The sequence below is a fragment of the Cataglyphis hispanica genome, chromosome 20 (genome assembly GCF_021464435.1).
Source record: "Cataglyphis hispanica isolate Lineage 1 chromosome 20, ULB_Chis1_1.0, whole genome shotgun sequence".
NCBI lineage: Eukaryota > Metazoa > Arthropoda > Insecta > Hymenoptera > Formicidae > Cataglyphis > Cataglyphis hispanica.
Genome location: NC_065973.1, coordinates 1,854,656 through 1,882,367, shown reverse-complemented (window position 1 = coordinate 1,882,367; position 27,712 = coordinate 1,854,656). Strand labels below are relative to the sequence as shown.

The 27,712-nt window shown below is 39.0% G+C and overlaps 1 protein-coding gene across 50 annotated transcripts in view; it reads right to left on the bottom strand.

The window, feature by feature from the left end:
* The window catches only part of LOC126856881 (cell adhesion molecule Dscam2), a 67,452-nt gene that overhangs the window by 16,806 nt on the left and 22,934 nt on the right, over positions 1-27,712 (bottom strand). For 8 of the 50 annotated variants that reach the window (XM_050605845.1, XM_050605846.1, XM_050605849.1 and 5 more), the window contains 6 exons: positions 22,219-22,342; positions 20,092-20,215; positions 11,246-11,682; positions 10,673-10,929; positions 10,164-10,476; positions 5,951-6,271 (listed from right to left, as the gene is read on the bottom strand). In XM_050605845.1, coding sequence (XP_050461802.1) covers positions 5,951-6,271; positions 10,164-10,476; positions 10,673-10,929; positions 11,246-11,682; positions 20,092-20,215; positions 22,219-22,342 — 1,576 coding nt within the window. Of the gene's footprint in view, positions 1-214; positions 506-862; positions 1,157-4,698; positions 4,990-5,950; positions 6,272-7,531; positions 7,823-10,163; positions 10,477-10,672; positions 10,930-11,245; positions 11,683-14,523; positions 14,654-14,722; positions 14,853-15,490; positions 15,615-15,979; positions 16,069-16,488; positions 16,613-17,805; positions 17,927-18,808; positions 18,933-20,091; positions 20,216-21,397; positions 21,522-21,711; positions 21,836-22,218; positions 22,343-22,632; positions 22,757-23,506; positions 23,631-24,987; positions 25,115-26,198; positions 26,323-26,372; positions 26,497-27,712 lie in introns of those variants that run through there. The other 42 variants (XM_050605816.1, XM_050605838.1, XM_050605822.1 and 39 more) reach the window with 24 other exon arrangements.

Below are 27,712 nucleotides of genomic sequence, written 5' to 3'. Positions count from 1 at the left end.
CACGCCGTGCTATGGAAAGCGAGGAAACGGATTGCAGAGAAACTTAAAAAAAAATAATGATGTGAAATAGAAATATAAAATTAAAAAATGTGAGAAGGAGAGAAACTTGTGAAAAAAATAGCTCTCTAAAGGATGGAAAGGATTAATTTTGGATGAGAAAAATGGCTAAATATGCAAATGCGAATCGCGAGCATAGATTTGTCGAAAGGTGTACCATTCACGTCCAAGGTGACTGAATGAGAAATTGATCCAGCCGCGTTCGAAGCAACACAGGTATATTCTCCAGCATGTCGCGCAGCTACTGATTCGATGGTCAGTTGTTTGACGCGCTTTCCGGTATCAGACACGATCACATCGCTGTGATAAGATTGTATAGGACGGCCGTCGAAGGTCCACGTGATCTCCAGAGGAGAATCGCCTTTGGTCACAACGCACTGCACCGACACCAAGTCCCCGGCGTTAACGGGCTCCTCGCCGAAGGAGATCGGTGCTATCTGTGGGGAGACTGCGATACGAACGCACGATAAAGCAAGATTCGAAAAGAATAGAAAAACGACATGCGTTTTTATTTACGAAGTCCGATGACATATAGACATTTTTAAATATGTGGCGTCCGGAATCCAGAAGAATGACGAACGAGCGATTTTTTTCTTCGAAGTAAAATGTAAAAATAGACGTAGCAAGGAAATAAAATTAAAGGAAATTATATTTTTTATATGGATCTTCAAGGATAGATTTTGTTATAACGATAGCTTTAGCAATTTATATTTATTAGGAAGGATAGAATTTTTAAAGTATTTTACGGGATAAAGTGCTGACGACGATACTACGTCTTATAACATGCGATTTTTTTTTTCAGTACCATTGACCGATAAAATGGCGGAACGGCTGACGGATCCGACCAGGTTGCTCGCGACGCAGCTATATTCGCCAGCATGTCGAGCGGTGACAGATTCAATAGTCAGAAGAGATGTCTTTTTCCCGGTATTTGTAATTGTTATGTCAGGATGAGTGAGACGCGTAATAAGTTCGCTATTCAAACTCCATCGTATTTCAATCGGTAGATCGCCTTTCAAAATACTACAAACCGCAGAAACTTGCTCGCCCCAATTAGCTGGTTCTTCGCTGATGGAAAATGGAGCGATCTGTGGAGCGACTGGAAAAACAATCGCAAAAAAAAAAACAATCACTATCGTACATATAAACGATATGAAAACTCTTCGCGCGATCTCTCGGCGCAGGAATCATAGAATTATATACATTTTATTGAGCAAACGTACTTTATTTTTATAATCAATTTTTCCAGATGATCGATCAACCAATTAATTAGTTCTTCAATTATCTTAGATATGTATTTTGCTCAGTAATTATATTCGTACATGATCAATTGCCAATTATACCTCACTCGATGGGACGGTTTTAAAGGGCCGATATTGTTATTAACGCGAGGAAAGGAAAACGATTTCGTGTAAATATATATGTTTGCAGGCAGATTAGTGAGCTCAATTTCTCGATCTCAGAGAGGCATTTTGCTTCATGCAGTGCTGTACCATTTACGGCCAGAGTAGCGGAGTAGCTCGTTGCTCCGGCGGCATTCGAGGCCGTGCAAGTGTATTCTCCGGCGTGTCTTGGACTCGCAGCTTCGATAGTTATTAGACTGACTCGCTTGCTGCTACTTGAAATAGACACATCGGCATAATTTTCTTTGGTAATGGGCTCGCCGTTCAGTGCCCATGATACTTCGATCGGCAAGTCGCCCTTCACGACCGTGCAGACCGCCGAGACCGCCTCGCCCCAATTCGCGGGCTCGTCGCTGATCGAGAACGGCGCAATCTGCGGAGCGACTGAAAATGATATTTTCCAAGATGTATCAAATCTGTTCACAGACTCATCAAGTTCGAATCCCTTTGTGCCAACGTCTGACACGCGAAAAAAGCCGATGTAAAGATGCCTATCAGAAAATTCGTTGGAAAATGTTCTAATTTGTGTTAATTAATGTTTCATTGTTGCTTCACGTTAATTGCACCTATTTTTTATATAAATAATAAAAAATAAAAAACTTTGAGTTTGAAAAAAAAATATAATCAATCGTGAGAGAATATTCGTAGCATCGTTATCTTTTTAAGTCAACTTTATGCGATGAGATAGCGAGCTGCAAAATCTCCGCGGTCACAGTGAATACACGATGAGAAGCTAGACGACAGACAGACGCGTCCTCATCGTCCCCCGTACTCGACAAGGCACGAAAGAATGTTGAAAAGATCGTGAGCGTGGGTGAGGAAGTTGAAGAGGATGATGAAAAGGAGGGACGTTTTGTCTTCTATGTCCGGCGGAGAAAGAATAGTCGCGAGACGAGATATCGCGTTTGTATGCATGCGCGCGTGTTACCGTTTACAGCTAGAGCGGCTGTATGACTGGAAGCCCCGGCTTTGTTCGACGCGGTGCAAGTGTACTCGCCGGCGTGTCTGGCCGCGACAGCATCGATCGACAGGACGCTGAGACGCTTGCCCTTCGTTATAGAGAATTGATCTGCGCTCTCGGCGGATATTGGCTCACCGTTGAAAGCCCAGGCAATGTCCATCGGAAAGTCCCCCTTGAGGATGGAGCAGGTCGCGGAGATTGCCTCGCCCGAATTCACCGGCTCATCGCCGAACGTGAACGGGAAGATCTGCGGAGCAACTGCGATCGCGGATCGCGCGTGAGAAACAAAAACTCGAAACTGAAACTCCCCTTTGCGAATTACAGTCCTCGCGGTTCTCGCGAAATCGATCGTCGGCAGTGATTACGGCGATCAGGAATAAAGGTATCGTATCGTGAGACTATGCGAGGTGGTTTACGATGAATTATGAATCGCAGTGATGGGTTAAGCAAGTGCTATACGACGTTTAGCTGACGTGCAGGTGTGCTTCTGGAGATAAGTAGGTACCGTTGACAGCGAGGGTCGTCGAATGGCTGACATTCCCGGCCTTGTTCGTAGCTACGCACGTATACTCGCCCGCGTGCCTCGCGGCCACGGATTCAATGCTGAGAGCGCTCATATGTTTATTAATCCTCGTGATCGTGATATCCGAATCGTGCGGATTAATCGTATGGCCATTAAACTTCCAAGTGATCTTTATGGGAGAATCGCCTTTTGTAATAGAACACGTCACGGAAACCATGTCGCCCGAATTCGCCGGTCCATCGCTAATCGTGAAAGGCCCTATGTGCGGCGCAACTATAATATTATGATAACAAATATCAGCTGACTTTCACAACCGTTAAATCTAAATTTATATAAAATAGTAAATAAAAAACCTCTTTATTATATATATAATAAAGTATCATAATCCTTGAGTAAAATTATCTTTTCAACGCGCAAATTGCGTTTTTGATGATAATTGTTATTAACATCGCTGAAATAAAAGGATAAGATATCGACGAAATTTTTCTATAGATTTTTTTTTTACACTTTTGCATGGATTAAGGACATTGAAGGAAATCGCGGGAGTGATAAACCGCTCTGCACATGCACGATAGGGAAAAGTAAGAATAGCTATGCGAAACACAAGACGTGGGAAGGCCTTTATACCGTTCACGGCAAGTGATGCGGAATAACTCGTTCCACCAGCAACGTTGCTAGCCGTGCAGGTATATTCTCCAGCATGGCGTGCCGTCACGGCATCGATCGTAAGCAAACTGACGCGCTTGCTGGTACTGACTATCGATATGTCAGAATGATCTCGAGAAATTGGCTCGCCGTTGAGTGCCCATCCGATCTGGATTGGGTGATCGCCCTTCAACACCGTGCAAGTTACCGTGATGGTGTCACCCCAATTCGCCGGTTCCTCGCCGATCACAAATGGCATGATTTCAGGGGCAACTATAGAAGTGTTTTAATTATAATTTTTTTTTTACTCTAATTTCAGCAAAAATTTTTAATATGGTTCCTTGTCGAATTCACGTATATAAAATTCATATTTTATTCCTAAATGTAATAGAATTTTAATACATTGTAAAATTTGTAATTTATACTTGAATTTTCATCTTTTAACGTCTCAGCCTGTCACTTTCGTTAGACGTGAAGGAACGTGATGGGATCTTTGGGAGTAAGTATGTGAATAGCGTTACAAGCTACATGAGAGACTGACTCATGCATGCACCAGAGAATAATAATGAGAGTTTTGAAGAACTTCGTATTGTACCATTGACGGCTAAGGAAGCGGAATAGCTCGTTCCACCGGCGGTGTTACTAGCTACACAAGTGTATTCTCCGGCGTGACTAGCCGTAACGGCGTCGATCGTGAGCAAGCTGACGCGTTTACTGGTGACGATCGTTATATCAGAAAAATCGTGAGAAATCGGCTGACCGTTGAGCGCCCATTCGATCTGTATCGGCTGATCTCCCTTCAGAATGGTACACGTTGCCGTGACTGTTTCTCCCCAATTCGCTGGTTTCTCACTAAGCACGAACGGTGCTATCTCCGGAGCAACTAAAGTGGACAGATGATTGATCGTATAATACGACTAATCTAGTACGAGTCGTTGATGTAACATCGGCATGAATACGATAACACGTCTTTGCGATCTGATAGCGCCTTGAAGATCACGATTGACCAATGATTCAGAGGAGGCGGATAATGACGGATAATGACGGGCGATGATAGGATGCAGAGGTTTAAGAGCGAATGCATTGGAAATATCTCGGATGAGATGTACCGTTCACAGCTAAAACTGTTGAATGACTGGTCGCTCCAGCTTTATTCGACGCCGAACACGTGTATTCTCCTGCGTGTCTCGCAGCGACGGACTCGATGCTGAGGATGCTATTCTTCCGCGTCGTCGCCAGGATATTAATGTCCGAACGATCTGGCCGGATCGGCTCGCCATTCAACGCCCACGTGATTTCGATTGGTAAATCACCCTTGAGAATAGCGCACACCACGGAAATAGAATCGCCCCAGTTTGCTGGTTCCTCGGCAATTTCGAACGGTGCGATTTGAGGTGCGACTGCAATGAGTTTTCTATTTGTTTCTTTTCTTTCTTTTTTTGTTACTCTTTTACGTCAATCTTCTTGATGGTCCAATTGTCTCGATACGACAAAGCCAGAGAATTGAAGAAAAAAATAAAATAAGATGTCGAAATAATTGCCGTGTTTTCCTTAGATGTTCGATCGCATCCTCGCATTTTAATCGGGTGGGAAAAGGAGAGGAAAATAGAAACGGAATAATTTTTCAGAGCAAAAACGACATTCTTTTCTAATGTCTATTGTAGATACCGTTAACTGTCAATTCCGCGGAATAAGTGGTTGCACCAGCAGCATTAGAGGCAACGCAAGTGTAAATGCCCGCGTGACTCGGACTCGCAGAATCTATGGACAGCAGGCTGTTCCTCTTGGTCGTGGTCACAGATATTCGATGATTTTCCTCGATAGGCATTCCATTCAACGCCCACGTAATTTCTAACGGGGAGTCCCCGTTGACTACCGTGCAAACCACCGATACGGAATCGCCCCAATTCACCGCCTTGTCGGACATTTCAAAAGGAGCGATGCGCGGCGGTACTGTCACAGAAACGCTATTTGATACCGAACCGGAAGCGGGATAAGTGAGACAATGCATGAAAAAAAGAAGCTTGAAAATTATAGATCGTAGAAATATCAATCTCCCAAAATTTTTACAATTTTTTCTCGAGATGCAACTTGCTTGAAAGCATTCAAATATAGAAACTCTAACAAAGAAATATGTAATATAATTGGCGTATATATATAATTAATATTTTTCAAAGCAACTAATTTAATTCAACTAGTGATAACGTGACTGTTATCAGCTACATTTCAAAGCTGCGGCGCATTGACATACACACGCAATCTTTCCTGATGGTGCCAGGAAGCGCTATAAGAGAAGCCCGGTGTGTTTCGTGCGTCCAACCAACCACCCAACCGTCATTGATTCAAACTGAACAAGCGTACCGTTCACCGACAGAACTGAAGAGTGGGTAGCGGTTCCGGCCGTGTTGCTCGCAGTGCACGAATACTCGCCCGCGTGTCTTGCGGCTACCGAATCAATCGTCAGTTGGCTGGCCCGTTTGCTACCCCTGCTTATCATTATATCGGAATTGTCGTAATTATGCTCGTCGAATGCGCCATTCGCGGTGTCGATCACACGCCCGTTAAACGACCAGATTATGTCGATGGGTAGATCGCCCTTTATCACGGCGCATTGAACGGTCGCCATCTCTCCTGCATTGGCTGCCTCATCACCGAATGTGAAGGGCGCGAGTTGCGGTGCCACTGCAACCGCGAACGGCACACTCGTGAAATATACGTCGATACTTTGGAATATTTCGCGGTAAGGGAACGTAGCCGAAAGAAATTCAGAACCAAATTGAACGACTCACAAAACAGTATTTGTGGATCTTTAGAGGACAAATCGGGGAAGGAAATGGAGACACGGTACTTTCAATAGAGGACATCGAACAACAATGTAACGATAAAGCGATACGGGAAAAGATTTAAATAAAAAAAAATATATATATATATAACGTGAGCCATCGTTTCGCTGTCACTGCGGGATGGATCTTTGTCACTGGCTGTCGTCGTCTTCAACGATAATCTCACTGCTTCAGAATACTTTACGAGAGAGATTATCGCCTCGACAACGACAGTAAGCACGAGCGGTGATTACTGAATCGATATTACTGCGAAGATATACAAGAAGTTACAAGAGAATGTGTACAGGTGTAAGGCAATAATAATTTTTTTACATATACGAGAGCGCGGTACCGTTCACCGAGAGTACAGCGGTGTGACTGTCGGATCCGGCGGCATTGGTCGCAGTACATTTGTATCTTCCAGCATGTCTCGCCGCTACGCTGTCGATGCTCAAGAAGCTGACCCTCTTATTGATCACAATATTAACATCCGGCCGACTCGAGTCGATCGGCATGTCGTCGAACGTCCACGTCAATTTTACGGGAAAGTCGCCTTTGACGATCGTGCAAGAAACCGACAGCATCTCGCCAGAGTTGAGAGGATCGTCGCCGAAGGAAAATTGAAGGATCTGTGGTGCGACTGCGTAAACGACACCCAGCATAGATGGAAGGGTGTAATGAGAAACAGAAAATGGTCGGCAAAAGGATAAATAATGGTATTTTTTATATGAATATATGAAAATTTTCTTATAGTTTTTTAACATAACAAAAAGAGAGAAAAAAAATGTTTATGTTAGTATAGAATTGTTAAATTATTAAATTTTTAGTAACATTTGTAACAGAAAATAATAATATTATTAATTATATAAATTTAGAGTTATTAAATTACAAAGTTTCGAAATTACCAAATTATTAGTAATATTTATAACAGGAAATAAAGAATTAAAAAAATTATGTAAATATCGGTGTAAAAGAAAATTTGCATAGCCGTGTATGTAAATGTTCAGTGACCAGCTACGATTAATAATCTGGTTGAACGATATGTTAGGAAGACGAGGAAGACGATGCATGATAGAAAGGGCGAACATTCATTTCTTCCATGGAAATCGATTATATATACCGTTTACAGCCAGATGAGCCGTGTGTGTCGTGGCACCAACGCGATTTGACGCAGTACAAGTATAATCACCGGCGTGTCTGGCCGCGACTGATTCGATAGTTAAAACGCTGTTCTTTCGATTCGTGCTGCCTATCACGACGTCGGAGTCGCGACTGTCGATCGACGTTCCGTTAAAGGCCCAAGTTATTTCGATAGGCTGATCACCCTTCGTGACGGAACAGGTGATTGAAACCAACTCGCCCCAGCTGGCCGGTTCATCCCCGAAAGCGAAAGGCAGTATTTGCGGGGCAACTGGAAAGAGCGACTGGGAGAAACGGGGCAAGAAAGACTAAACTGTCAATTCGCGATATTTCAAGAATACTCGGAGGCATTTTTCGTATCTCGATTCAGACAACGTGAATCAGTAGATAAGGTTGGTATGGCGGTGGAATATGTTTCGTCGAGAGATATTTCGGCAAGGATGATGGATTATTCGATAGATGGAGATATTTGAGGTGTATGACAATAATTATGTACAAATCTATTGTAAATAACGGGAACACCGTGCAACGGGGATTAAAATCGTACCGTTAACGGTCAAAGTTGTCGATCGACTGACAGAACCGGCCAAATTTGACGCGGAGCAGGCATATTCTCCGGCGTGGCGTGCCGAGACGCCGTCAATGCTGAGGGTACTCAAGTGCTTGCTGATTTTGGTGATTGTGATACCCGTATCTTTCAACGTGTCGATCGGTACACCGTTAAACGCCCACGATATATCCATGGGCATGTCGCCCTTCAGGATCGAGCAGGGCACGGACACGGAATCTCCCCAATTAGCAATCTCGGCATTGAAAGCAATGGGTAGAAGCTGCGGCCCGACTAGAGGTGTCATCAAACAAATGCTTCATTCGCAGCAGCCTCTGTGAAATCGTGGATCGCTTCGTCGTATAGCCGCGTTAAAGCTTTCGATGGATTCGAACGGACAAAGGAGTCAATTAACATTCACGCAAAGAGAGAGAGAGAGAGAGAGAGAGAGAGAGGAGGGGGACGAGCATGACAAACGAGAGGAAATAACTATAATGCTGTTTGCAAGGTTTGTGCAAGGACGAGATAAAAATGTGACAAAACGCAACTGAAGAATAAAAAAGACTGTGTTCTCTAGGAACAGAATCGTAGTCCCGAACCATTGACGGTGAGGATGGTCGAGTGGGACGCCGTTCCAGCCGCGTTTTCGGCGGTACAAACATATTCCCCCGCGTGTCTCGCGGTGATGACCGAGATCATGAGCATGCTAACGCGATCCGCGACCTTCTTCGCGATTACGCCGGAGGAACCGCCCATCTCTTCTCCGGGATAGCTCCAATGTATGTTTAACGGTAGGTCGCCGGTCGGCACTATACACTGCAGATTCGCAAACTCCCCGGCGTTCATCGGTAGCTTCGTGAACGCGAACTCCTGAACGATGGGCGGCACTGAGGATGGAGGAGCGATGTATGGATGTATACGATTAGATCGCGTAATTGTCGCCCGTATACCCGCATATGCGTCCGCGTCATGCGCCATGCTCGTAAATATCATAGACATGTTACATTAATTTCACATTAAAAATGCTTTTTAATATTTTATAATTTATAATTTTCTTCTTTGATTAAGATAGATAATTAAAATTTGAATTAAATTAAGAATTAAATTAAATATAATTTTGCACAAAAAATCTTATTTTATCATAAATGCGAAAGATATTTATTTGTCTGATCAAAAAACCATGTCTATTTACATACACGAATGCATGGCACTTGTTATTGCACAAGACCGACGAACGATGGAAGAAGAAATCTCATTTAAGCGCGTCAGAATTCTTACTAACGATTCACAATCGGGCACCGCCATACCAACTCCCATAACTTTCCACAAATGCATGTCCTCTCCATGAATCGATGTACGTTTGCTGTACGTTATTAATCATAACGACGGCAACGAAATCGCGTCCGTGTCCGAGTCCGTGCCCGTGTCCTATGTACAATCGCACCCTTTAGAATTTATGACTCGTTTCATACACGCGCGAATAACACTCTCAAAAAAAAAAAATTGTTGACACCTTCGGCTTGTTATGTTCAATATAGGGCAGTGCGACATAAAGTTTAATAGTGGCTGTAACAGACACGACAATCTGTTGCATGTAGAATAGCTGCAAATAAAATGTTTACTATTCTAACATTATCATAATTATCATAATTATGTCGTCGATTAGTCAGCTGTTCGGCCGATGGCTGTAAATGTATTTTCTTTTTCGAAATTATTAAAAGACGCGTTACTTTGGCAAAGAATTAAGTATATCATAAAAACAAATAATTTTGAATATATGTGTTACTTGTTCTAAAATTATTTAAGATTATTATTAAATGAAAGTAAACTTTTTTGATTTTAATATTCTATTATACGTTCAAATTTTCATTTAATAAGTTTTATGTCAAAAAATTCAATTCATTTAAATATAAATTTTTTTTTTAAAGATGCGATCAAATTTTGTAACTTTCGAATAAAAGTCAATAGTTGTCATATTTATGAAATATCAATATTAATGATCAATTTTGTTACGGAATATCGACCACGCAAAAAAATATAAGAAAAAATAAAGTTTCAAACTTACCCATAACTTGAACTTCCAGTGTTCCACGTGCACTGTAACCCTGTGCGTTGCGTGCTACGCAAGTGTAGGTCGCCTGGTCGCTCATTCGTTCAACATTCTCGATGATAAGAGTGCCATTAGGAAAGACCTTTTGCTTTCTATTGATCGGCAGAACTCTGGTGTCTCGTTCCCAAACGATGCTTTCGATCGGATATCCAGCAACAGGACAGGTGACGCGCAGAGTTTCTCCAGCAACGATAGCCTTCTTGTCCATATGACGAATGAACGGCAAACCATATACGTTGAGACGGGCAGAATGCTCAGCAGCTCCAACCTATAACAATATTATACATATTGAATATTTTATTTAGAACGTACTTAAAAGACACATATATGTTAAAAAAATTTTTAAATAAAATTAAAAATTTTTTAATTTGTTAATATTTGCTAATATTTAGATTACAAAATTTAAATTTTGCTATATGTTCTTATTTAAAATATATTGTAAAAAAAACAGGAGAACCACTAACCTTTGATGCAGCAATACACTTATACAGTCCACCATCATTGGTATGAATGCTTGAAATATTCAGATGCGACACGACATCACCATTGACAGTGACGTATTGTCCCACTTGCAATCTCTCGGTGTTCGACAGCCGTTTTCCATCAAGTTCCCAGGTAATTTCGGGGGTGGGATTCCCGCTGGCAACACACTTCAAAAACATGCTCGGTCCGGGCTGAAGAGTCTCTTCTGCAAAGGCTTGACGAATCTGGGGAGGCTCGACTGTCGATAATCAAAGAGATAGGAAAATAATTCCATTGGCACACACACAATCATTATATTTTCTTTTATATTTACTCGATCAATTTTCTTAATTGGCAGTTTGATGTATGTATAATTACAAGCGTATTATTTGAATGAGAATCATAATAATTATATAAAAAAAAATCTCTATCAATTCATAAAAATCTTTCTTTTTATAAATAAAACTGATATTAATTTTTAATTAAATTAATTACAATGTCAATTTGCGTACATAAATAATTTGATTACAAATTCGGAGAATTATAATATACATATATATAAAAGTTTAACTCACATCTTCCACCAAGTTTCAATTCTGCCGTTGCTTGCGCGCTTTCCTGATCATTTCTAACAAAGCATTGATACATTCCCTTATCCTCCTTCTTCACGCTCTCGATCCTCAGCACGCGATCTTCCAATCCAAGGGGCTTTCCATCCTTGAGCCAAGAGATAGTCTTGATCGGGTTGCCTTGAACGGTGCAGGTAAAGGTCGCGGGTCTTCCAAAATCGATGGTCTGCGTGCTCGGTTCGATTTCCGCGTTCAACGGTGCCGTAACAGTCAAAACAGTCTCCACGCTTTCGCCGCCGACGGAATTGTTAACGATGCAGAGATATTTACCGGAATCTTCGACTCGCGCTTCACGGATGATCAGAGTGCCGCTAACCTGACGTACGCGATCATTCAGCTGAACTGGTTGACGTCTCGACGTGCCCTCGATGAATTTGTACCATCTGAAACAAAAGGATAAAAACTTGCCGATTTTTGCGCTAATGCCGGAACGAGAGTCGCTCGTTCCGTACTTCTATTATTTTCGCTTATCATTATAAATTCAAATTTATATCGCAAAATGGAACAAACATATTAACAAAAAAGCTAATTTTAAAAATTGTTTTTTATTTAAATTTATCTAAATTTATATAAACATTCTTTATGTATTTATATATACATCTATTAGATTACTATTTTATTTTATGTATTTTATTAAAAAAACTTTTTTTCCATTAAAAAGCATACTTATTTCGTGCGTATAATTTTATCATGTAATATACCACTAATGAAAGTCTCAAATCGGATAAGAATAAATGATAAATGTTACAATTTTGGCGAGTGCATTATATGCTCCATTTTACGCTGTTATGACTTATTTTATATGCGGGGCTTTGGGCGTCTCTGGGCACGGCCTTTTGTTTCTTTCATCGATCTATCGGTATTATGTCTCACGCAAAATAATTTCGTACAAGAACAAAACCATATAATTTAACAATAAAACAAGACATCTCTACTGTAACCTTACACGATCGAGAAGCGATGCAGGCGGGACGCAACAGAAGAACAAAGATTGGCGGCGACGAGATGATTAAAAGCAAGAAAAAAGAAATATATAAAAGGATATTCGCGTGTCTTTCCGCGAAAATCCCTAAAGGAGAAGGTGAAAGGCGACTGCAGCGTGAAAGCAAATACGAACGGTTCTACTTGATTCTTCATGATATGCGATTATTCGCAACGACGCTGACTAGACTAAGACAGGGAGAGCGGAAAAAAAGAAACGTCTAAAATAAAATCCAGAACACAAAATAACATAACTAAAGATTTCAGTAGCGGTCTTTTGACATGGCTATTGGACGCAAGTGCTAGTGCAGGGTCACTTCCGTAATTTTCCAGGCAACAATATCTCACATAACGACGTTGCAATATAAAATCACGAAAATTCTTTCTCTGGCATTGATTAATCGATTTCAGAATTGTAAACAAATGATTATTAACTGGGATTACGAGATATTGTCGAATATAATCACAAGTAATGGAAGACTGTCGGGTAAGAAGCATAAGTGGTGGTGGTGTTGGTGAACTGGCGGTACGTTTAATAGCGATAAGTGCAACTGGACAATGTGAAAAAACGTTAAGGCTCGATCCTCGTCTCGTGAACGATCTGCTTCTCTTTATCTTTTCTTGTGAACGAACGGGAGAGAGAGGGCGGGGAATTATGAATTAAAACACGAGCGGATGAACGGAGGCACGAGAAGGTGGCGAGGACTTACCAGCCAGATATTGTGGGACTTATTTGGAGGTGTGCAGGTGTAGGGCAACATTGACCGGCCCATTGATCGGGTGACACTCTCTCGGACCACCCTGATCAGCATCGAGGATGCCGGGGGAGCAGAGGGCCCGCATCCTTTTCGAAGTCGCGCATCCACATATCTCAAGGGTTGAGCCGAGGGGGTAGGATCCAGTTGGCACTGAAAACCAACACGTCCAATTGGCCCCGAATCAGGAATATATATTTCGTCGTTTAATCGCTATTGCTCTTGTGACTTGCATAAAATATCGCATAGTTATTTTCAGAATTGAAAGTCTATCGAGATTATCGAATCGTCGCACAAAAATCGAGAGCATCAGCTTTTTCTCCGTTGATTTTCGCAACTAAGCTCTGTTTTATTATAATTCAGTTCTTTCTCGTTCTCTTTTTCTCTCTTTGTTTTTTTATCTATGTTCTCTATATTATTATCTATTTTTCTCTTACATTTTGCACCGAATTTTAATGATAGTTTTATATTTCCTGCCTTAATAAACTGGCTCCTTCATAACATATCCCTATCTTTTTACAGAAGATATTGTTCTTTTTTTTTTTGCCCCTGTCATATCTTACGGTACCGCCACCCGATACGGGGTAGAGGGTAAGGATAAAAAATATCAAAAGTGAATACACAGGATCTGTGCCCCGCGGAGCGTGAGACTACGTCCAAATTAAGGAGAACTGAAATCTATCTATAAAGATGTGTACCTAGTTATCGGGGCAGGAAAGCCTTGTGCCGCACACGCCAGCGCCAGAGACTCGCCCTCTACCCCGCGGTACTTATTAAGACCGTCTCCAGTCGTCTTCGGGGCAGTACGACCAGACGGCTCTGAAATAAATAGATTGCCCAAAATGACAGCTTTGTCTCCTTGTAATGTATCAAATTTATTCTACGTGTATTTCTTGATTTCATCTTGGAAACGATGCATGAAGAAGAATGCGAGTTGAAGAATCCCAACGATTAACAAATTTGATTATACGTACCCGGTATGCCATTGTGCTGACCTGGCTTGATTCAATAAAATCGTCACATGCAATTTACTTACCTCACTACGATATCGGATTGTGAATAGAGAGCAAGTTAATATAAGTTTACATCTCATATTTTTGTTACATATTGCTTATATCTGAAAATAATATGTCTCAAAAAATTCTTCAGAATTTATTTTTTTTGATACTCTAAATGATATGATATAAGCGTTAGATAAAAAATATAAATGTAAACTCGTGATATTATAGACCGAATAGATTACTTAATTTCACTCATGAAAATTCTGAATTCTGAGCCCAAAATTTAGATTTTTTTTTTTTTGTTGTGACCATTTATAATTTTCCATTTAATTTCTATCATTCATCAAAAAAAAATTTTATGTATATAAATACTCAATATTACAGACTTGCTGTAGTTTTATTCCACGTAGTTTTATTTCATAGATAACGACGATGATGAAAATGGTGGAAAAATGAAAACGGATGGAAGCATTGGTACAAAGTCTACCTTGTGATAGGTACAGGGTATCCCTGAAGGGAATGGCTCAACGCGATGTCCTGATCTCTAGCAGTCAAAACAACTTCCCATCCCTCAAATTTCTTCCCCGATGATCGCGGTGCGATCTTACTTGTACCCTCTGAAATCGGATTATGTAAAATCGTAAAAAAAAAGCATAAAAGGTTTTCGACAATCATTGTCGATATACCTTGTTAATGGGACAGGAAAACCCTGAGTCGCGCAATCCAAGGCCGCCGTATTTGTTTTTAGTACATCTATTAGTTTGCCACCCTCGTAACGCTCACCAGCAATGCGTGGCTTGACATTGCCAGTCGGTTCTGTAAAGGGTCGATGCAAAATACGAGCTAGCATAATAAAAGACTTTGTACTAGTACGTTATATGTTATTAAAATAATAAAAAAATCATACGCATTTAAAAATTGACTTGAAAATCTTTCTTTTAAAATCTTTTTTTTTTTAACGTAATTGTATACTATAATTTAATATTAATTATTTATATTAATAGAAAATTTAATAACTATATACATTATATATTCTAAGTTAAACAATTTTATTTCGCATCACGTTTAATCAATCGACCCAATAAATATCTATACCTGAATGCAAGCGCTGGGAAACCCTGAACAGGACATGGTAGACCGACCATTTTTTCGACTAGGATGTTTCTCTTCAATCCATTTACATCTTTGTCTCTTACGTTTGGACGTACGCTACCTCGCGGTTCTGCAATTGCGCAAATAGTGGAAAAATGGAAAACGCAACACTTTCTCCATCGTCGTCATCATTTTCGATCTTACCGTTGATGCACGATACGCAAAACGCAGATATCGCAAAATGTGAAGATAACGATTGATTATCGATTGATCATGATCGAGTAATTTTATGTTTGAAAAATTTCTTATTGCATTTTATTAAAATACATTATTCGATAAGTAAGTTTCTAAACTTTGCTCACCTAAACAAAGGCGATGGACTGGCTTGAGCATCGCAGAGCAATGTTACTGCTTGACCTTCGATTTTCATCATTCCATCAAATTTGGATCTAGGCGGCAATCGAGGTGGACTACTTCCAACCGGTTCTAAAAACGAAAAGGGTGAGAGATTCACCACCTAACAAGAAATCAATCGATATCTTCACATAATTTGTTTGTAATCTGGAGTACATGATTGGCGAAATGCACTTTTTGTCTAAATAAAAGTAAATCTCAGTCTTTCCCGATGTTTAATAAGATTAATTAAATTAATAATGTTCAAAGATTAAGAATTTATAATAGTTGCTTCTTGAAAATAAGAGAACTTTGTAAAAAAATATTTTTATACATGAAAAATTATAACAAATGTAAATTTTATTTAGAATTTATTTAATATTTATTCTGAATTAATTACTTTTTATTTCAGAAAAGTTTCTATCAACGGTCAATCTTTGCCTCGAATCTACACATACCTGAAGACAGGAAGTGGATTTGCTTGAGCCTGACACAACATCGCCATGGCAGATTGCGACGCGATCGAGAGGACAATTATTTTAGCTGTCGGTGGCACTTTCGGTGCTGCACCAGTTACTGGTTCTATATACACAAACAATAATGCAATGAAACGATTCTAGATATTTTACGTTGACATATATATTCCCTAAACGAGCAAAGCTTTCCCCAAGAAAAGAACACTATAATGAATGACACATTTTTATTATCAAGAGTCAAATAGAATTGACGAAAAAGAAATTCATCGTCATAATCCTCAGCATTAATAATCGTAAATACCTATATGTTGGAAGAGGGTGTCCCTGCGCAGGGCACAGCATCGTTACAGCTGCTCCAATGACATTCGCGAGAACATCATATTTAGAGGTGGAAGCGACTCTAGGTTTGGCACCATTTATCGGTTCTACAGAACGACAACGTCATAGAAACTACATTGTATCGAATAAATCAAGAATATCGATAGACTGACCTAAATGCAGGAGCAGGGAATGCCTGTGCATCACACAATAAACTGATTTCGTCATCTTTTGCTACTTCAAAGGAATTGGATTTTGCCATTTTCGGGAATTTTGGGGCCACACGACCTGCTGGTTCTAATATATATTTAAATGAAATCTATTATTTAAAATAATACATTCGTATTATTTAAAATGCGCCACCGCCAATATATACTTTTTACAAAAATAAAAATGTATATAGAATATGTATAATAATTTATTAAGAAAATAAAAATTGATAATTAAATATATTGATGGACTGACCTAAATGCGGGAGCAGGGAATGCCTGTGCATCGCACAATAAACTTATTACGGCACCGTTCGCCACTTCGAAAGAATCGGATTTTGCCGATTTCGGGAATTTTGGGGACACACGACCTGCTGGCTCTGACCAGTAGAAATAAAATTTATTATTTCTCTTAAAATGAGATATTTGCGCAAGGACAGAACGCGCCACCGCCGTTTTATATTTTTTGATTAATTTATTTATCAAAAATAAATTAAAATAAATATTACATACGTGAAGGAATGTAAATATAATAAAAAGTGCTCCATATTAATTTTTTTAAAAATAATAGAAAATTAGATTATAAATTATACAAATAAAATATATAAAAAATATATAAATTATTGACAATAGTTCAAGAGAATAAAACAATACATTGCGTAACGCTTTTAGTTAAGTTGCAATTTCTATTAGATAAACTTTAAATTATGCAATTCATGTTCAGCTCATTAACAGCATTACCTGTGAGTCGGAGGTGGCGATGCTTGAGCGGCACAAGTTAGCGCGAGTGATGATTTCGCGTTTCTTACGTAAGTGCTACTTTTCGCGTCGCTCTGAAAAGCGGGCACCTTCGATCCCACGGGCTCTGCAGCGAAATGAAAAAAAAGATGCTCTCTCTCAATTCCTCTGAGAATTCTTCATTCTCTTAATTACCTGAACGACGGCACGGGGAACCCCTGCGCAGGACATTGCAAACTCGAAGCGTTTCCTGCGGCGCGTATAAACGAGTTGACACGATCATCGCTCGAGAATTTTGGTCCTTTCGCTCCCATTGGTTCTAGCAATACAAAAATCGTATGCCAAAATACGAGTCTTGAAGAAAAGAAAACAAACTATCGCGAGAAATCCACGTTTTCGATTCACATGAAAATAAAACTCTCGATAAAAGTAAAAGAAGCCTTGATAACCTTCCCTAAACGGTATATGGTTTTATCAGTACCATAAATTCCTATTAATGACGCATAAATTGGCGATCGATAAAGGGAGCAAAAAACGCTCTACCTGAACGATGGTACTGGGTGACCCTGCGCTTGGCACTGCATCGCGAATCCAATCGTTGATTTAGTCTGCAGCCATCGTTTCGCATCACCCGTGACGGAAGGTGCCTTACTACCTATCGGTTCTTTACGCAAGAAAACATTTCAGATATCTTAGAGAACGTGATATCTTAGAAAAAATTATTTTCTAATTTCAATTCATTCCCGATTAAATATCGTTACTTATGCAATTGAGAGGAAAATGCTTCAATCGATTACATAATTCGCCCACATTGAATTTACCTGAATGTTGGTACAGGGTAAGCTTGCCCTTGGCACAAAATTACGATGTGTATATCGGTGTGCCTTTCCATCAAACTGCCCTTTTCTCCCAAAATCGAGGGCGCTTTAGTACCGACCGGTTCTAGCGATGCATAATAAATATTAATCGCTCGAAAATGGATCGCGTAAAAATAGCATTACCTAAAACTGGGCACAGGGTGACCCTGAGCTGGGCATGTCAGCACAATGTTGGATCTCGAGATCATCTCTTTCCATCCGCGTTTCATTTCGCCGATCAACGCCGGCGCTTTACTTCCAATCGGTTCTAATGATGTAAAACGACGTAAATCGAATGTTTCAAACATAATGCTACGCGGAATGCAATTTATAAACCATTTATATTTATTGGAACTATTAATACATATCTCGGTATTGTTAATAAATCAAAAAAAATTTTAAGAATTAATTAATAAAAAAAAGAATATATTATATATATATATTTTTTTTTAATTGATTATAAAAAGTATTTATTTAAAAATTTATTTTTAAAAAATATTTTATCGTTAAAAATTTTTTTTTTTTTAATTTGTGACAAAATTTCTTGATATATAAATATATTTACATGATTACAAACTTTATAAATCGTCGGGATTTTAAGGGAATAATTCAAAGTGGAAAGTTGCGTAAATTTTTACGTCCTAAAAAAAATTCGCACATCTATATTTACAAACATTAAAAAGGTTTACCTAAAACTGGGCACAGGGTGGCCCTGCGCCGGGCAGAATAATACAACCACGAAGCCTGACTTTCTTGCCTTCCATCCACCCTTCAAGTCGCCCGTCAATGCCGGCGCTTTGGTACCGACCGGTTCTGGCGGTACAGAAGCCACCGCGAAAACAAAAAAAAAGCAGAACGGCACACGTGTTCATTAAATGCGGCAACTTTACCTAAAGGAAGGTACAGGATATCCCTGCGCCGGACACGGCAACACGGCACTGAAGCTCGCTCTTTTCCTCAGCCATCCCCCTCTTATCTCGTTTGTGAGAGCCGGGGCTTTAGTTCCGATCGGCTCTAACGATTACGTACAATCAAATAATTCAAATTTCGTAAAATATTTGATTGCGCAAACTATTCAAGATTAATTCTTGTTGCGGCTATTCACGAACAATAAGTTGAAGTAAAAATTATAAGAATAATAGAATAAAAAGTAAAGTATCCATTTTATGTTGATATAAATGTTTCATATCTAATTTTTATGTATCTTCCTACATTATTCATTACCTAAAAGAGGGTACAGGATATCCCTGCGCCGGGCACGATAACACGGCGTTGAAGCCCGCTCTTTTCTTCAACCATCCCGCTCTTAATTCGCTGAGAGTCGGAGACTTAGTTCCAATGGGCTCTAATGATTATAAACGTGCATGATAAACTAAATTTTTTTAAATTAATTGTTTACACAATATTTAATCCCGATTAATTTTTTATCCAAATTCAATGAAAGATTAATGAGTTTATTATCATAGACGACAAATTGAAACAAATCTAAAAAAATTAAAAGTAATGAGATAAACAGTAAATAATTTCTATCGAATCTAATTGTTTTTATGAGCTATGTCATTACCTAAAAGAAGGTACAGGATACCCTTGCGCTGGACAAAACAATACGACAGCGGATCCAGCTCCGATCTCCATCAATACGCCCTTCACAATGCCGGTTATCGCTGGCGCTTTGCTTCCAACTGGTTCTAATCATTTATGCAACAAGTGCTCGGCAATGATATTTTTACTGAACGCGAACGGTTATAGTATGTGGCGTACGCTTACGTGTGTTTTTATGTAACCTTTCTGATGGAACAAGAGACCCCTTCGTTGGCAAGAAACGGAGCAGAAAATTGGCGCGCAGAGGTAAAATGTGAAACGAAGAAGCAATAATTTGAGCTTGATTCGCACATAATCGCTCATTGCACATAATCGATTTTTTTAGTTATATGTAGCTAAACTTTTTGTATAAAATATATGAAAGCTTTACCTAAAAGAAGGCACAGGATATCCCTGTGCTGGACACGGTAATACAACATTAGATGCTGTTGTTTTTTCCATCCATACACCTTTCACGTCGCCTGTCAATGCCGGCGCTTTGCTGCCCACGGGCTCTAATGTATAAATGAACATGCGATAAACAATAGCAAAATCATCATTTGTTTTACAGGGACAGGGGACCCTTCTTCGATTAACAGAGTAATACGAAAGCAATAGAATCAAATCACATATTAATTTTAAAATAATTAATAAGGTAATTTATAATTGTATAGAAGATTAAAAATTCAAAATGTATGTGTCACTGTATGTGTAAATGTATGGCCCATATATTTAAATTATGTTATTAATCAAAATTAAAATTATTAAAAATTAAAATTAAAAGCTTAAGAAAAAAATTTAAAAGTCATATGTAGAGAAGAAGAATTTACCTAAACGAAGGTACTGGATAACCCTGCGCAGGACAAAATTGTACAATATTGGAAGTAGCTTTGCTCTGCATAAAACCTCCTTTTAAAATGCCCGTCAACGTGGGTGCTTTGCTTCCGACTGGTTCTAACAATTTATAAACAGACACGAGAGCATGCTAATGAGAATCATCTATTACTTCGTTTATATCTTTAGTACTTGTAATGTGCATGTATACCTATACGTTGGAACTGGGAACCCCTGCGCGGGACAAAATAGAGTCAGATCATCCCCTCGAACGCGATGATACCACGCTAGCTTTGCATCGTTAGAGAACTTCGGCTTCTTTGTAGCAACCGGTTCTAATTACATGAAATGAAGTGAGATAATTCTCGCATGCTGCGAGAACTATTGTTCTAGCTATAATTTTAATTTATTTACGCGTATATACCTATATGTTGGAACTGGGAACCCCTGCGCGGGACAAAACAAGGTCAAATCATCTCCACGAACACGATCGTACCAGGCTTTCTTTGCATCGCTCGAGAATTTCGGCTTCTTTGTAGCGACTGGTTCTAGTTACACGAGAAATAAAATAAAACTTTCTTTGCATGCTGCGAGAATTATGTTTTGTTCTAACTACGATCCTAGTATTGTATTTGTATATGTACCTATATGTTGGAACTGGGAACCCCTGCGCGGGACACAACAGGGTCAGATCGTCCCCTCGAACGCGATCGTACCCAGAAAATTTTGCATCGTTCGAAAATTTTGGCTTTTTCGTAGCAACTGGTTCTGATTACATGACAAAGAATAAAGTGACACTTTCCTCGCATACTATATGAAAATCATATATTACTCTATTACGGATTTAAAATATGTGTATGTACCTATAAGTAGGAACTGGGAACCCCTGCGCGGGACACAACAGGGTTAAATTGTTTCCTCGAACGCGATCATATGAAGCCAGCTTTGATTCACTCGAGAATTTTGGCTTCTTCGTGGTGACTGGTTCTAATTACACGGAGGGAGAATGAACTATAATCGTCACATAACTATATCAAATTTCAATGCATTTTAAAAGCAAAGAAAATCGAGTTATCATACTCGGAATTGATATCTATTACTACTAATAGTATTACGAAGATGTACTATAAAAACAAAGCGGTTTGAAATTCTCAATCATAACGCAATTATCTGGTACCTGGTTACAGGAACAGGATGCCCCTGCGCATTACACAGCATACTGGTTTCCGACCCGCGGTTACGAACGATAGAAAACGTTTTAACATCTCCGATAAATGCGGGCGCCTTGATGCCCATCGGCTCTAAATAAGAGAACAAAAGAATTGATGTCACGCGCCGCAAAAGATGTATATGTTTCATATGATTGAATACCCTTAGACAGGGTTCCCCTTGTCGACTTTTTTCGCGCGGTTATTTCATGGAAGATATGAGAGAAAAATCACAATTGATTTTCTTCCGCTCCAAGAGTAATAATTAAATATAACAAATATAAAAATGCAAGATATTTAAAAAACTTAAATTAATCCTTTGAAATAAAAGAATTTTAAATATCTTTCAATAGGCCTTTTTATTTTGTCGTTGCATTTTTATATCAGAATAGTTTTTGTAAAATGTTTTTATAGCTTTCATATTATTTGCAAAAGAGATCCCGATGTCATTCGAATCGATTTACTAATTGTCATACCTAGACACAGGAGGAGGATGGCCTTGGGCATTGCACGGAAGACTGATTTCTGCGTTCGCTTTTCGTGCCAATAGAGATATCTTTGCTTCACCGGCAAAGGCAGGCGCCTTGCTTCCGACAGGCTCTAAAGAATATCGACTTGCCATTACTCCGAAACTAATTTTCGTTCATGCATTCAAAGCGGGGACAGGGCTTCCTCTTGTCAACAAGATTATTATACGCAATGCAATATGAAATTCATTTTTTAACGGAAAAGAGCTATATTTTGAATAAATTAATATAATTATATTTCTCCCCTTTTTTATAAAATAAAGTTTAGTAGCTTTCCTTTAAAAATAAAAATAATACGATACTTTTGCTTTCGACAATACTCTCTCTTGCATTCTCATTAATTAATAATATTGAATTTCGTACCTAGATATTGGCGGAGGATGACCCTGAGCGTTACAAGGCAAACTAACGTCCATGTTCGCCTTTCGCACCAATAGAGACAATTTTGCATCGCCCGCAAAAGCGGGTGCTTTGCTACCAACAGGCTCTAAAGAATGTTAATTTATGTAGAAAACTATTCTGTTTACACATAGCGGGAACAGAGTTTCCCCTTAAAAACGAAACTCGACCTCAGTCAATCAATATATAAAATGACTTTATTTCTTTCGATTTTTGCCTGCATTGATACAAAAAACATTTTTTTCTTTTTTGTAACGAAATAAACTTTTATCGATCATGAAACCTTTTCAAAAACTATTACCTAGTAGTGGGCACAGGACTTCCCTGAGCAGCGCAGAAAATACTAATGGGTTGTCCTTCATATCTTCTGATCGTACGACTTAAATCATCCGATATTAATCTCGGCGATCTGGCACCTATCGGTTCTGAAATCGATGGAAATTGCATCGAGAAGCGTAAGAATCTCTTACAAGAGATTACCTGGCAGTTGGAATAGGAAATCCCTGAGCGTTGCAGGCAAGCACCACGTCCGTACCCATACGTCTAGGATATGCTCTAGACGTATCATCAGTAGAGAAGATCGGTGATTTAAACCCGACCGGTTCTACGAGAAACAACGTTGAACGATGGAATGATCAATCGCTCGTGGCAAACCCATGATTTCAACAAAAATATCATACGCGCGCGAAAATAATTAATTACATAATTAATTGTCAGTGGACGCAAAAATAAAAATAAAATATCGTAAATTAAAAATTCAATATCGGACGTATAATTAAACATTTTATTTGTTTTCATATAATTATGAAGAGTTCGACGAAATATATCCATGTCTCACCTCGAAATTGGAACAGGGTAACCTTGCACCGGGCACATCAGATTCACCGCATCATGCGATTTAGTTTCCATGAAGTCAACTTTACGTATACTCGGCAATTTAGGTTTTGCACTCGATGTGGGTTCTAAGAGGCGTACGAAAACGAGAACAAGCATTGTTAAGCACGGAAACTGGTACTGTTACTGACCGCGTAATGGGGACAGGGAACCCTTGAGCGGGACAAGTCATCGACACCGCGGTGGAGCTAGGTGTCGGTCTCACCACTTTTATGTCAGCGTTTGTGAACTTTGGTTTCGCGCTGGACACCGGCTCTATATTGAAGGAACGTTAGAATGTCAAACGTGTCGATATCGCATAACGCTTTTCGCGAATGTTGAGACTGGGTATCCCGAGAAAGAATCGGAGGTAGAATTGCATAAAATTTTAATTAATATTTTAAAAATACAACATATACGTATAAAATGCTATTTAAAATTAAAAAATGTAAAAAAAAATTATTATTATCAAATACATAAAACATTTTAATTTTTTAAACCAGAGCTAAACAAAGAATAAAATTTCTATTTGGAATAGAAAGAGCAATGTGTAATATTTTATATTTCGAAAATTTATATTAACTATGTGTACATTTAAATTACTGTCCAGTCCTGGCTTGAAATAGAAAACGACAGTTATTAAATTTCTATAGCACACTATAAAGCCGAGAAGAGACTGAGCAGAAATTAAACGGAATCTGAATATTTGAATAACAAAGACGCGATTAAACTGGAAGGAAAAATCGATGGCTGCCCTTTAATGTCCACTTTCCCTCGCATTTATTCATCTCTCTTAATTACTCTCTGCATCGTAACCGCGAATCAACCGATATACACAGTGATAACCTCTATACATTTGATATACCTGTAGCTCGGCACGGGGAATGCTTGAGCTGGACATGGCAAAGTTAATGGATGTTCACGTTGCACTGTGTACGTCGTGTAGGTACGAGAATTTTCTGTCATTGGAAATTTCGGTTTCGTACTGGCAACCGGTTCTACAAAAGAGGAACCAGATTTTCGAAGATATCAATAATTGTTACGTATAATTATCAATGTAAAGTTAATAAAAATTCTACCTATTTATTCAAGATCGGATTATTGCCATATCTAAAAATAATCTAGAAATAGTCATAGATTTTTTTTTTTGATAAGAATTATTGATATTCGATTAATGATCCCTAAATAACATTTATTGCAAACCGACAATTTTATTTTCTTCTATTTTAATGCTTGAAAAAGGCACCGGGACAAGGTAACTCCATTGGCAATCAGACGCGCTTTATTGACTATCCAGTGCTCGGCAACCATCATAAAACACTAGGGAGGATAATTACTTGCCATGACGTGTCCGTGATGACTTCACCCACAATAGGCACGATCAAAGACCGTCCAGAAGCAGACGGCGGATAGATCTGACTAATATGAAGTTAAGGAGCAATTTACCTGAATGCCGGTACGGGAAACCCTTGAACGGGGCACAATAAAGTCGCGACGGAGCCCAATATCGCATTCGGATTTGTCGATTTCACGTCCAGCGCCGTTAATTTCGGTTTTGAGCTCGACAACGGTTCTACAGGTCATATCAAAAATACACACGAGCGAATATCGAATCGTTTGGCCGTAGAAAATCGATCATCCCCGCGTGTCTTTCATCCACAAACTTACGTACTTGAAGACTGGGACAGGATACGCCTGAGCAGGACATTGCAGTGTCAGACCTCTGATTTCCGCGATCTCGAATGTACGGCTTTTATCGATAGTCGAGAACTTGGGCTTTGCGAAGCCAACCGGTTCTACAAATTAAACTTACAGTCAAGTTGAGGCATTGATTTCGTTAATTGATATCGATTTATGAAAGTAGAATTATATTTCTAGAAACAATTTTTTTTTTTTAATATAAAAATAAAAAAAAAGATAAAACCACAATATTATGTAAATAAATGTAAATAAATAGTACAAATCTATAAAAGAATTTACTATCAATTGATTGAAAACTGAGATTAGCTACAGACTTCGTTTTTGCTGTAAGAAATCGATACTGGGACAGAGTATCCTTAGAAAAAGAAGACACTCTCAGATACTTCCCCTCGCAATTCTCCTTTTTCCACGACACGGAAGATCGACCAATACATCGACCTACCTATATGTGGCGACCGGAAACGCCTGAGCCGGGCATAGCAACGTAAAGCCCGTGCCTTTTATAATGCGCAGCCCAACGTCGTTTACAGATGGAAACTGAGGCTTGGTGCTCGACGCGGGTTCTAAAAACAGAACGCTAGACAGTCCGATATACACAAAGCGGCACCAGGTTATTCTTGATATGCTGGAATAGAGTTTGCCCCTTTCGTCAACACCGATAAACATTTCGCATCGATAGCGAGCCATGAGTAATCTAATCGAATTAAACTATCATAGGAGGAAGAGAGAAAAAGATAACAATAATACTAGTGTCCTAAAATTTTCTAATTATAAAATCAAATAAAATAAAAATCTTAGAAAAAAATTATACCAAAAATATGTGTATAAAATAATTAAAATTTCTCGATAAAATAACATCGTTGCAAGATGTTGTGCATGCTGAGATGTAAAAGTAGAGTCTTGATAGATCCCTAAATATTCTGAAAATAATTAATAATCGCTACGAACACGCCTACCTATAGAAAGGTACCGGAAATCCTTGAGCAGGACAAAGTAGAGTAACGCTTCTATGCGAAGAAACGCTAAATCGCTGAAGATCGCTCGAGCCGGATAATTGTGGACGCGTGCTGGACGCTGGTTCTGGATATAAAAGATTATTTTTGCGGTAGTACACACTAAGCTGTCTTTACCTGTACGATGGAACGGGGAACCCTTGGGCAGGACACAGCAATGTCATTGCACCGTCGAGATATACTTTGAACGTCTGCGAATCCGCCAGCGACGGAAATTTCGGACGAGCGCTTGCGATTGGTTCTACGAAAGTTCCAAGATACCGAAGAAACATCGATAAACACGAGATTTACTTTCTGCTATTTATATTATCAATTAGACCGAACCAGAATATTATTGCAAATTATAGCGTAATAATAATTAAGTTTAATTATTCTTCAACTTTAAATAATAGATAACAACAATATTTAATAAATATACGACTAATATTTTTGTAATTATTTTTTAAAAAATACTGCACTCTTTAATTATATTTTGCGTAAATAAATGGATATATCTATTAATTATTATAAAAATTGCAAGAGATCAAAAAAGAAGAAGAAATAATGTGCACATATATCAGTCCGCAATTTCCTCTCTTATTCTTCGTTTCGCATTGCGGTCGTGCACCAACTGGAGTATAGTCGCATTTACTTTCTTATGATATGGACGCTTTGTATACCTGAAGGCTGGAACGGGAAAGGCCTGTGCCGGACACATGAGAGTCAGCGACCGATCGCAGTGAACTGTGTACGTACGCGAGTTCTCTGTCATCGGAAATTTTGGTTTTGTGCTGGCGACTGGTTCTATAAGAAAGCGAAAGAAAGGACGAGCGTACAACGCGAATCTATAATCGCATTATCGCAACTATGAAAAATCAGTCTTTGAAATCGGTGAAATTTCTACAAATTTTTATTTCCCTTTGATTTAAATTGTTATAAAACTGATTGCTGAGACAGGTCATATTAATATTTCATGTTTATTGAAATGCGTTATTAATTAATAAACACAAATATTTTTGGATGAAATAATTTTAAAAAATTTATACTAAAAAATAAACTTGTGTTAAATTGTTGTGTAGTATTGAAAAAATAATTGCGATTTCAAAAAATAAAATTTTAATTGCTCGTCGCTCGCATACTATTTCTTCCGCATTATAATTTCATTCATTATTCCTAAAATCTAAATATACCGCGATATAACCTTTTCCCACCTATGCGACGGAACGGGGAACCCTTGAGCAGGGCAGGGTAGAGTCAAAGTGTCTCCTTGATGTGAGACAAATCCACGCGAGTTGTCCATTGTCGGAAACTTTGGGCGTACACTCCCTATGGGTTCTACAAAAAGACCGAGTGTGAAAGGAAACGTGTCAGAAATGTGCTGACAACATCACAATGATCCATTTATGTATGCCTGGGGACAGGGAATCCCTTGAATGCATTGAAATAGTTTAAAGAGCGTAACCAGCTCGATTCCTTAT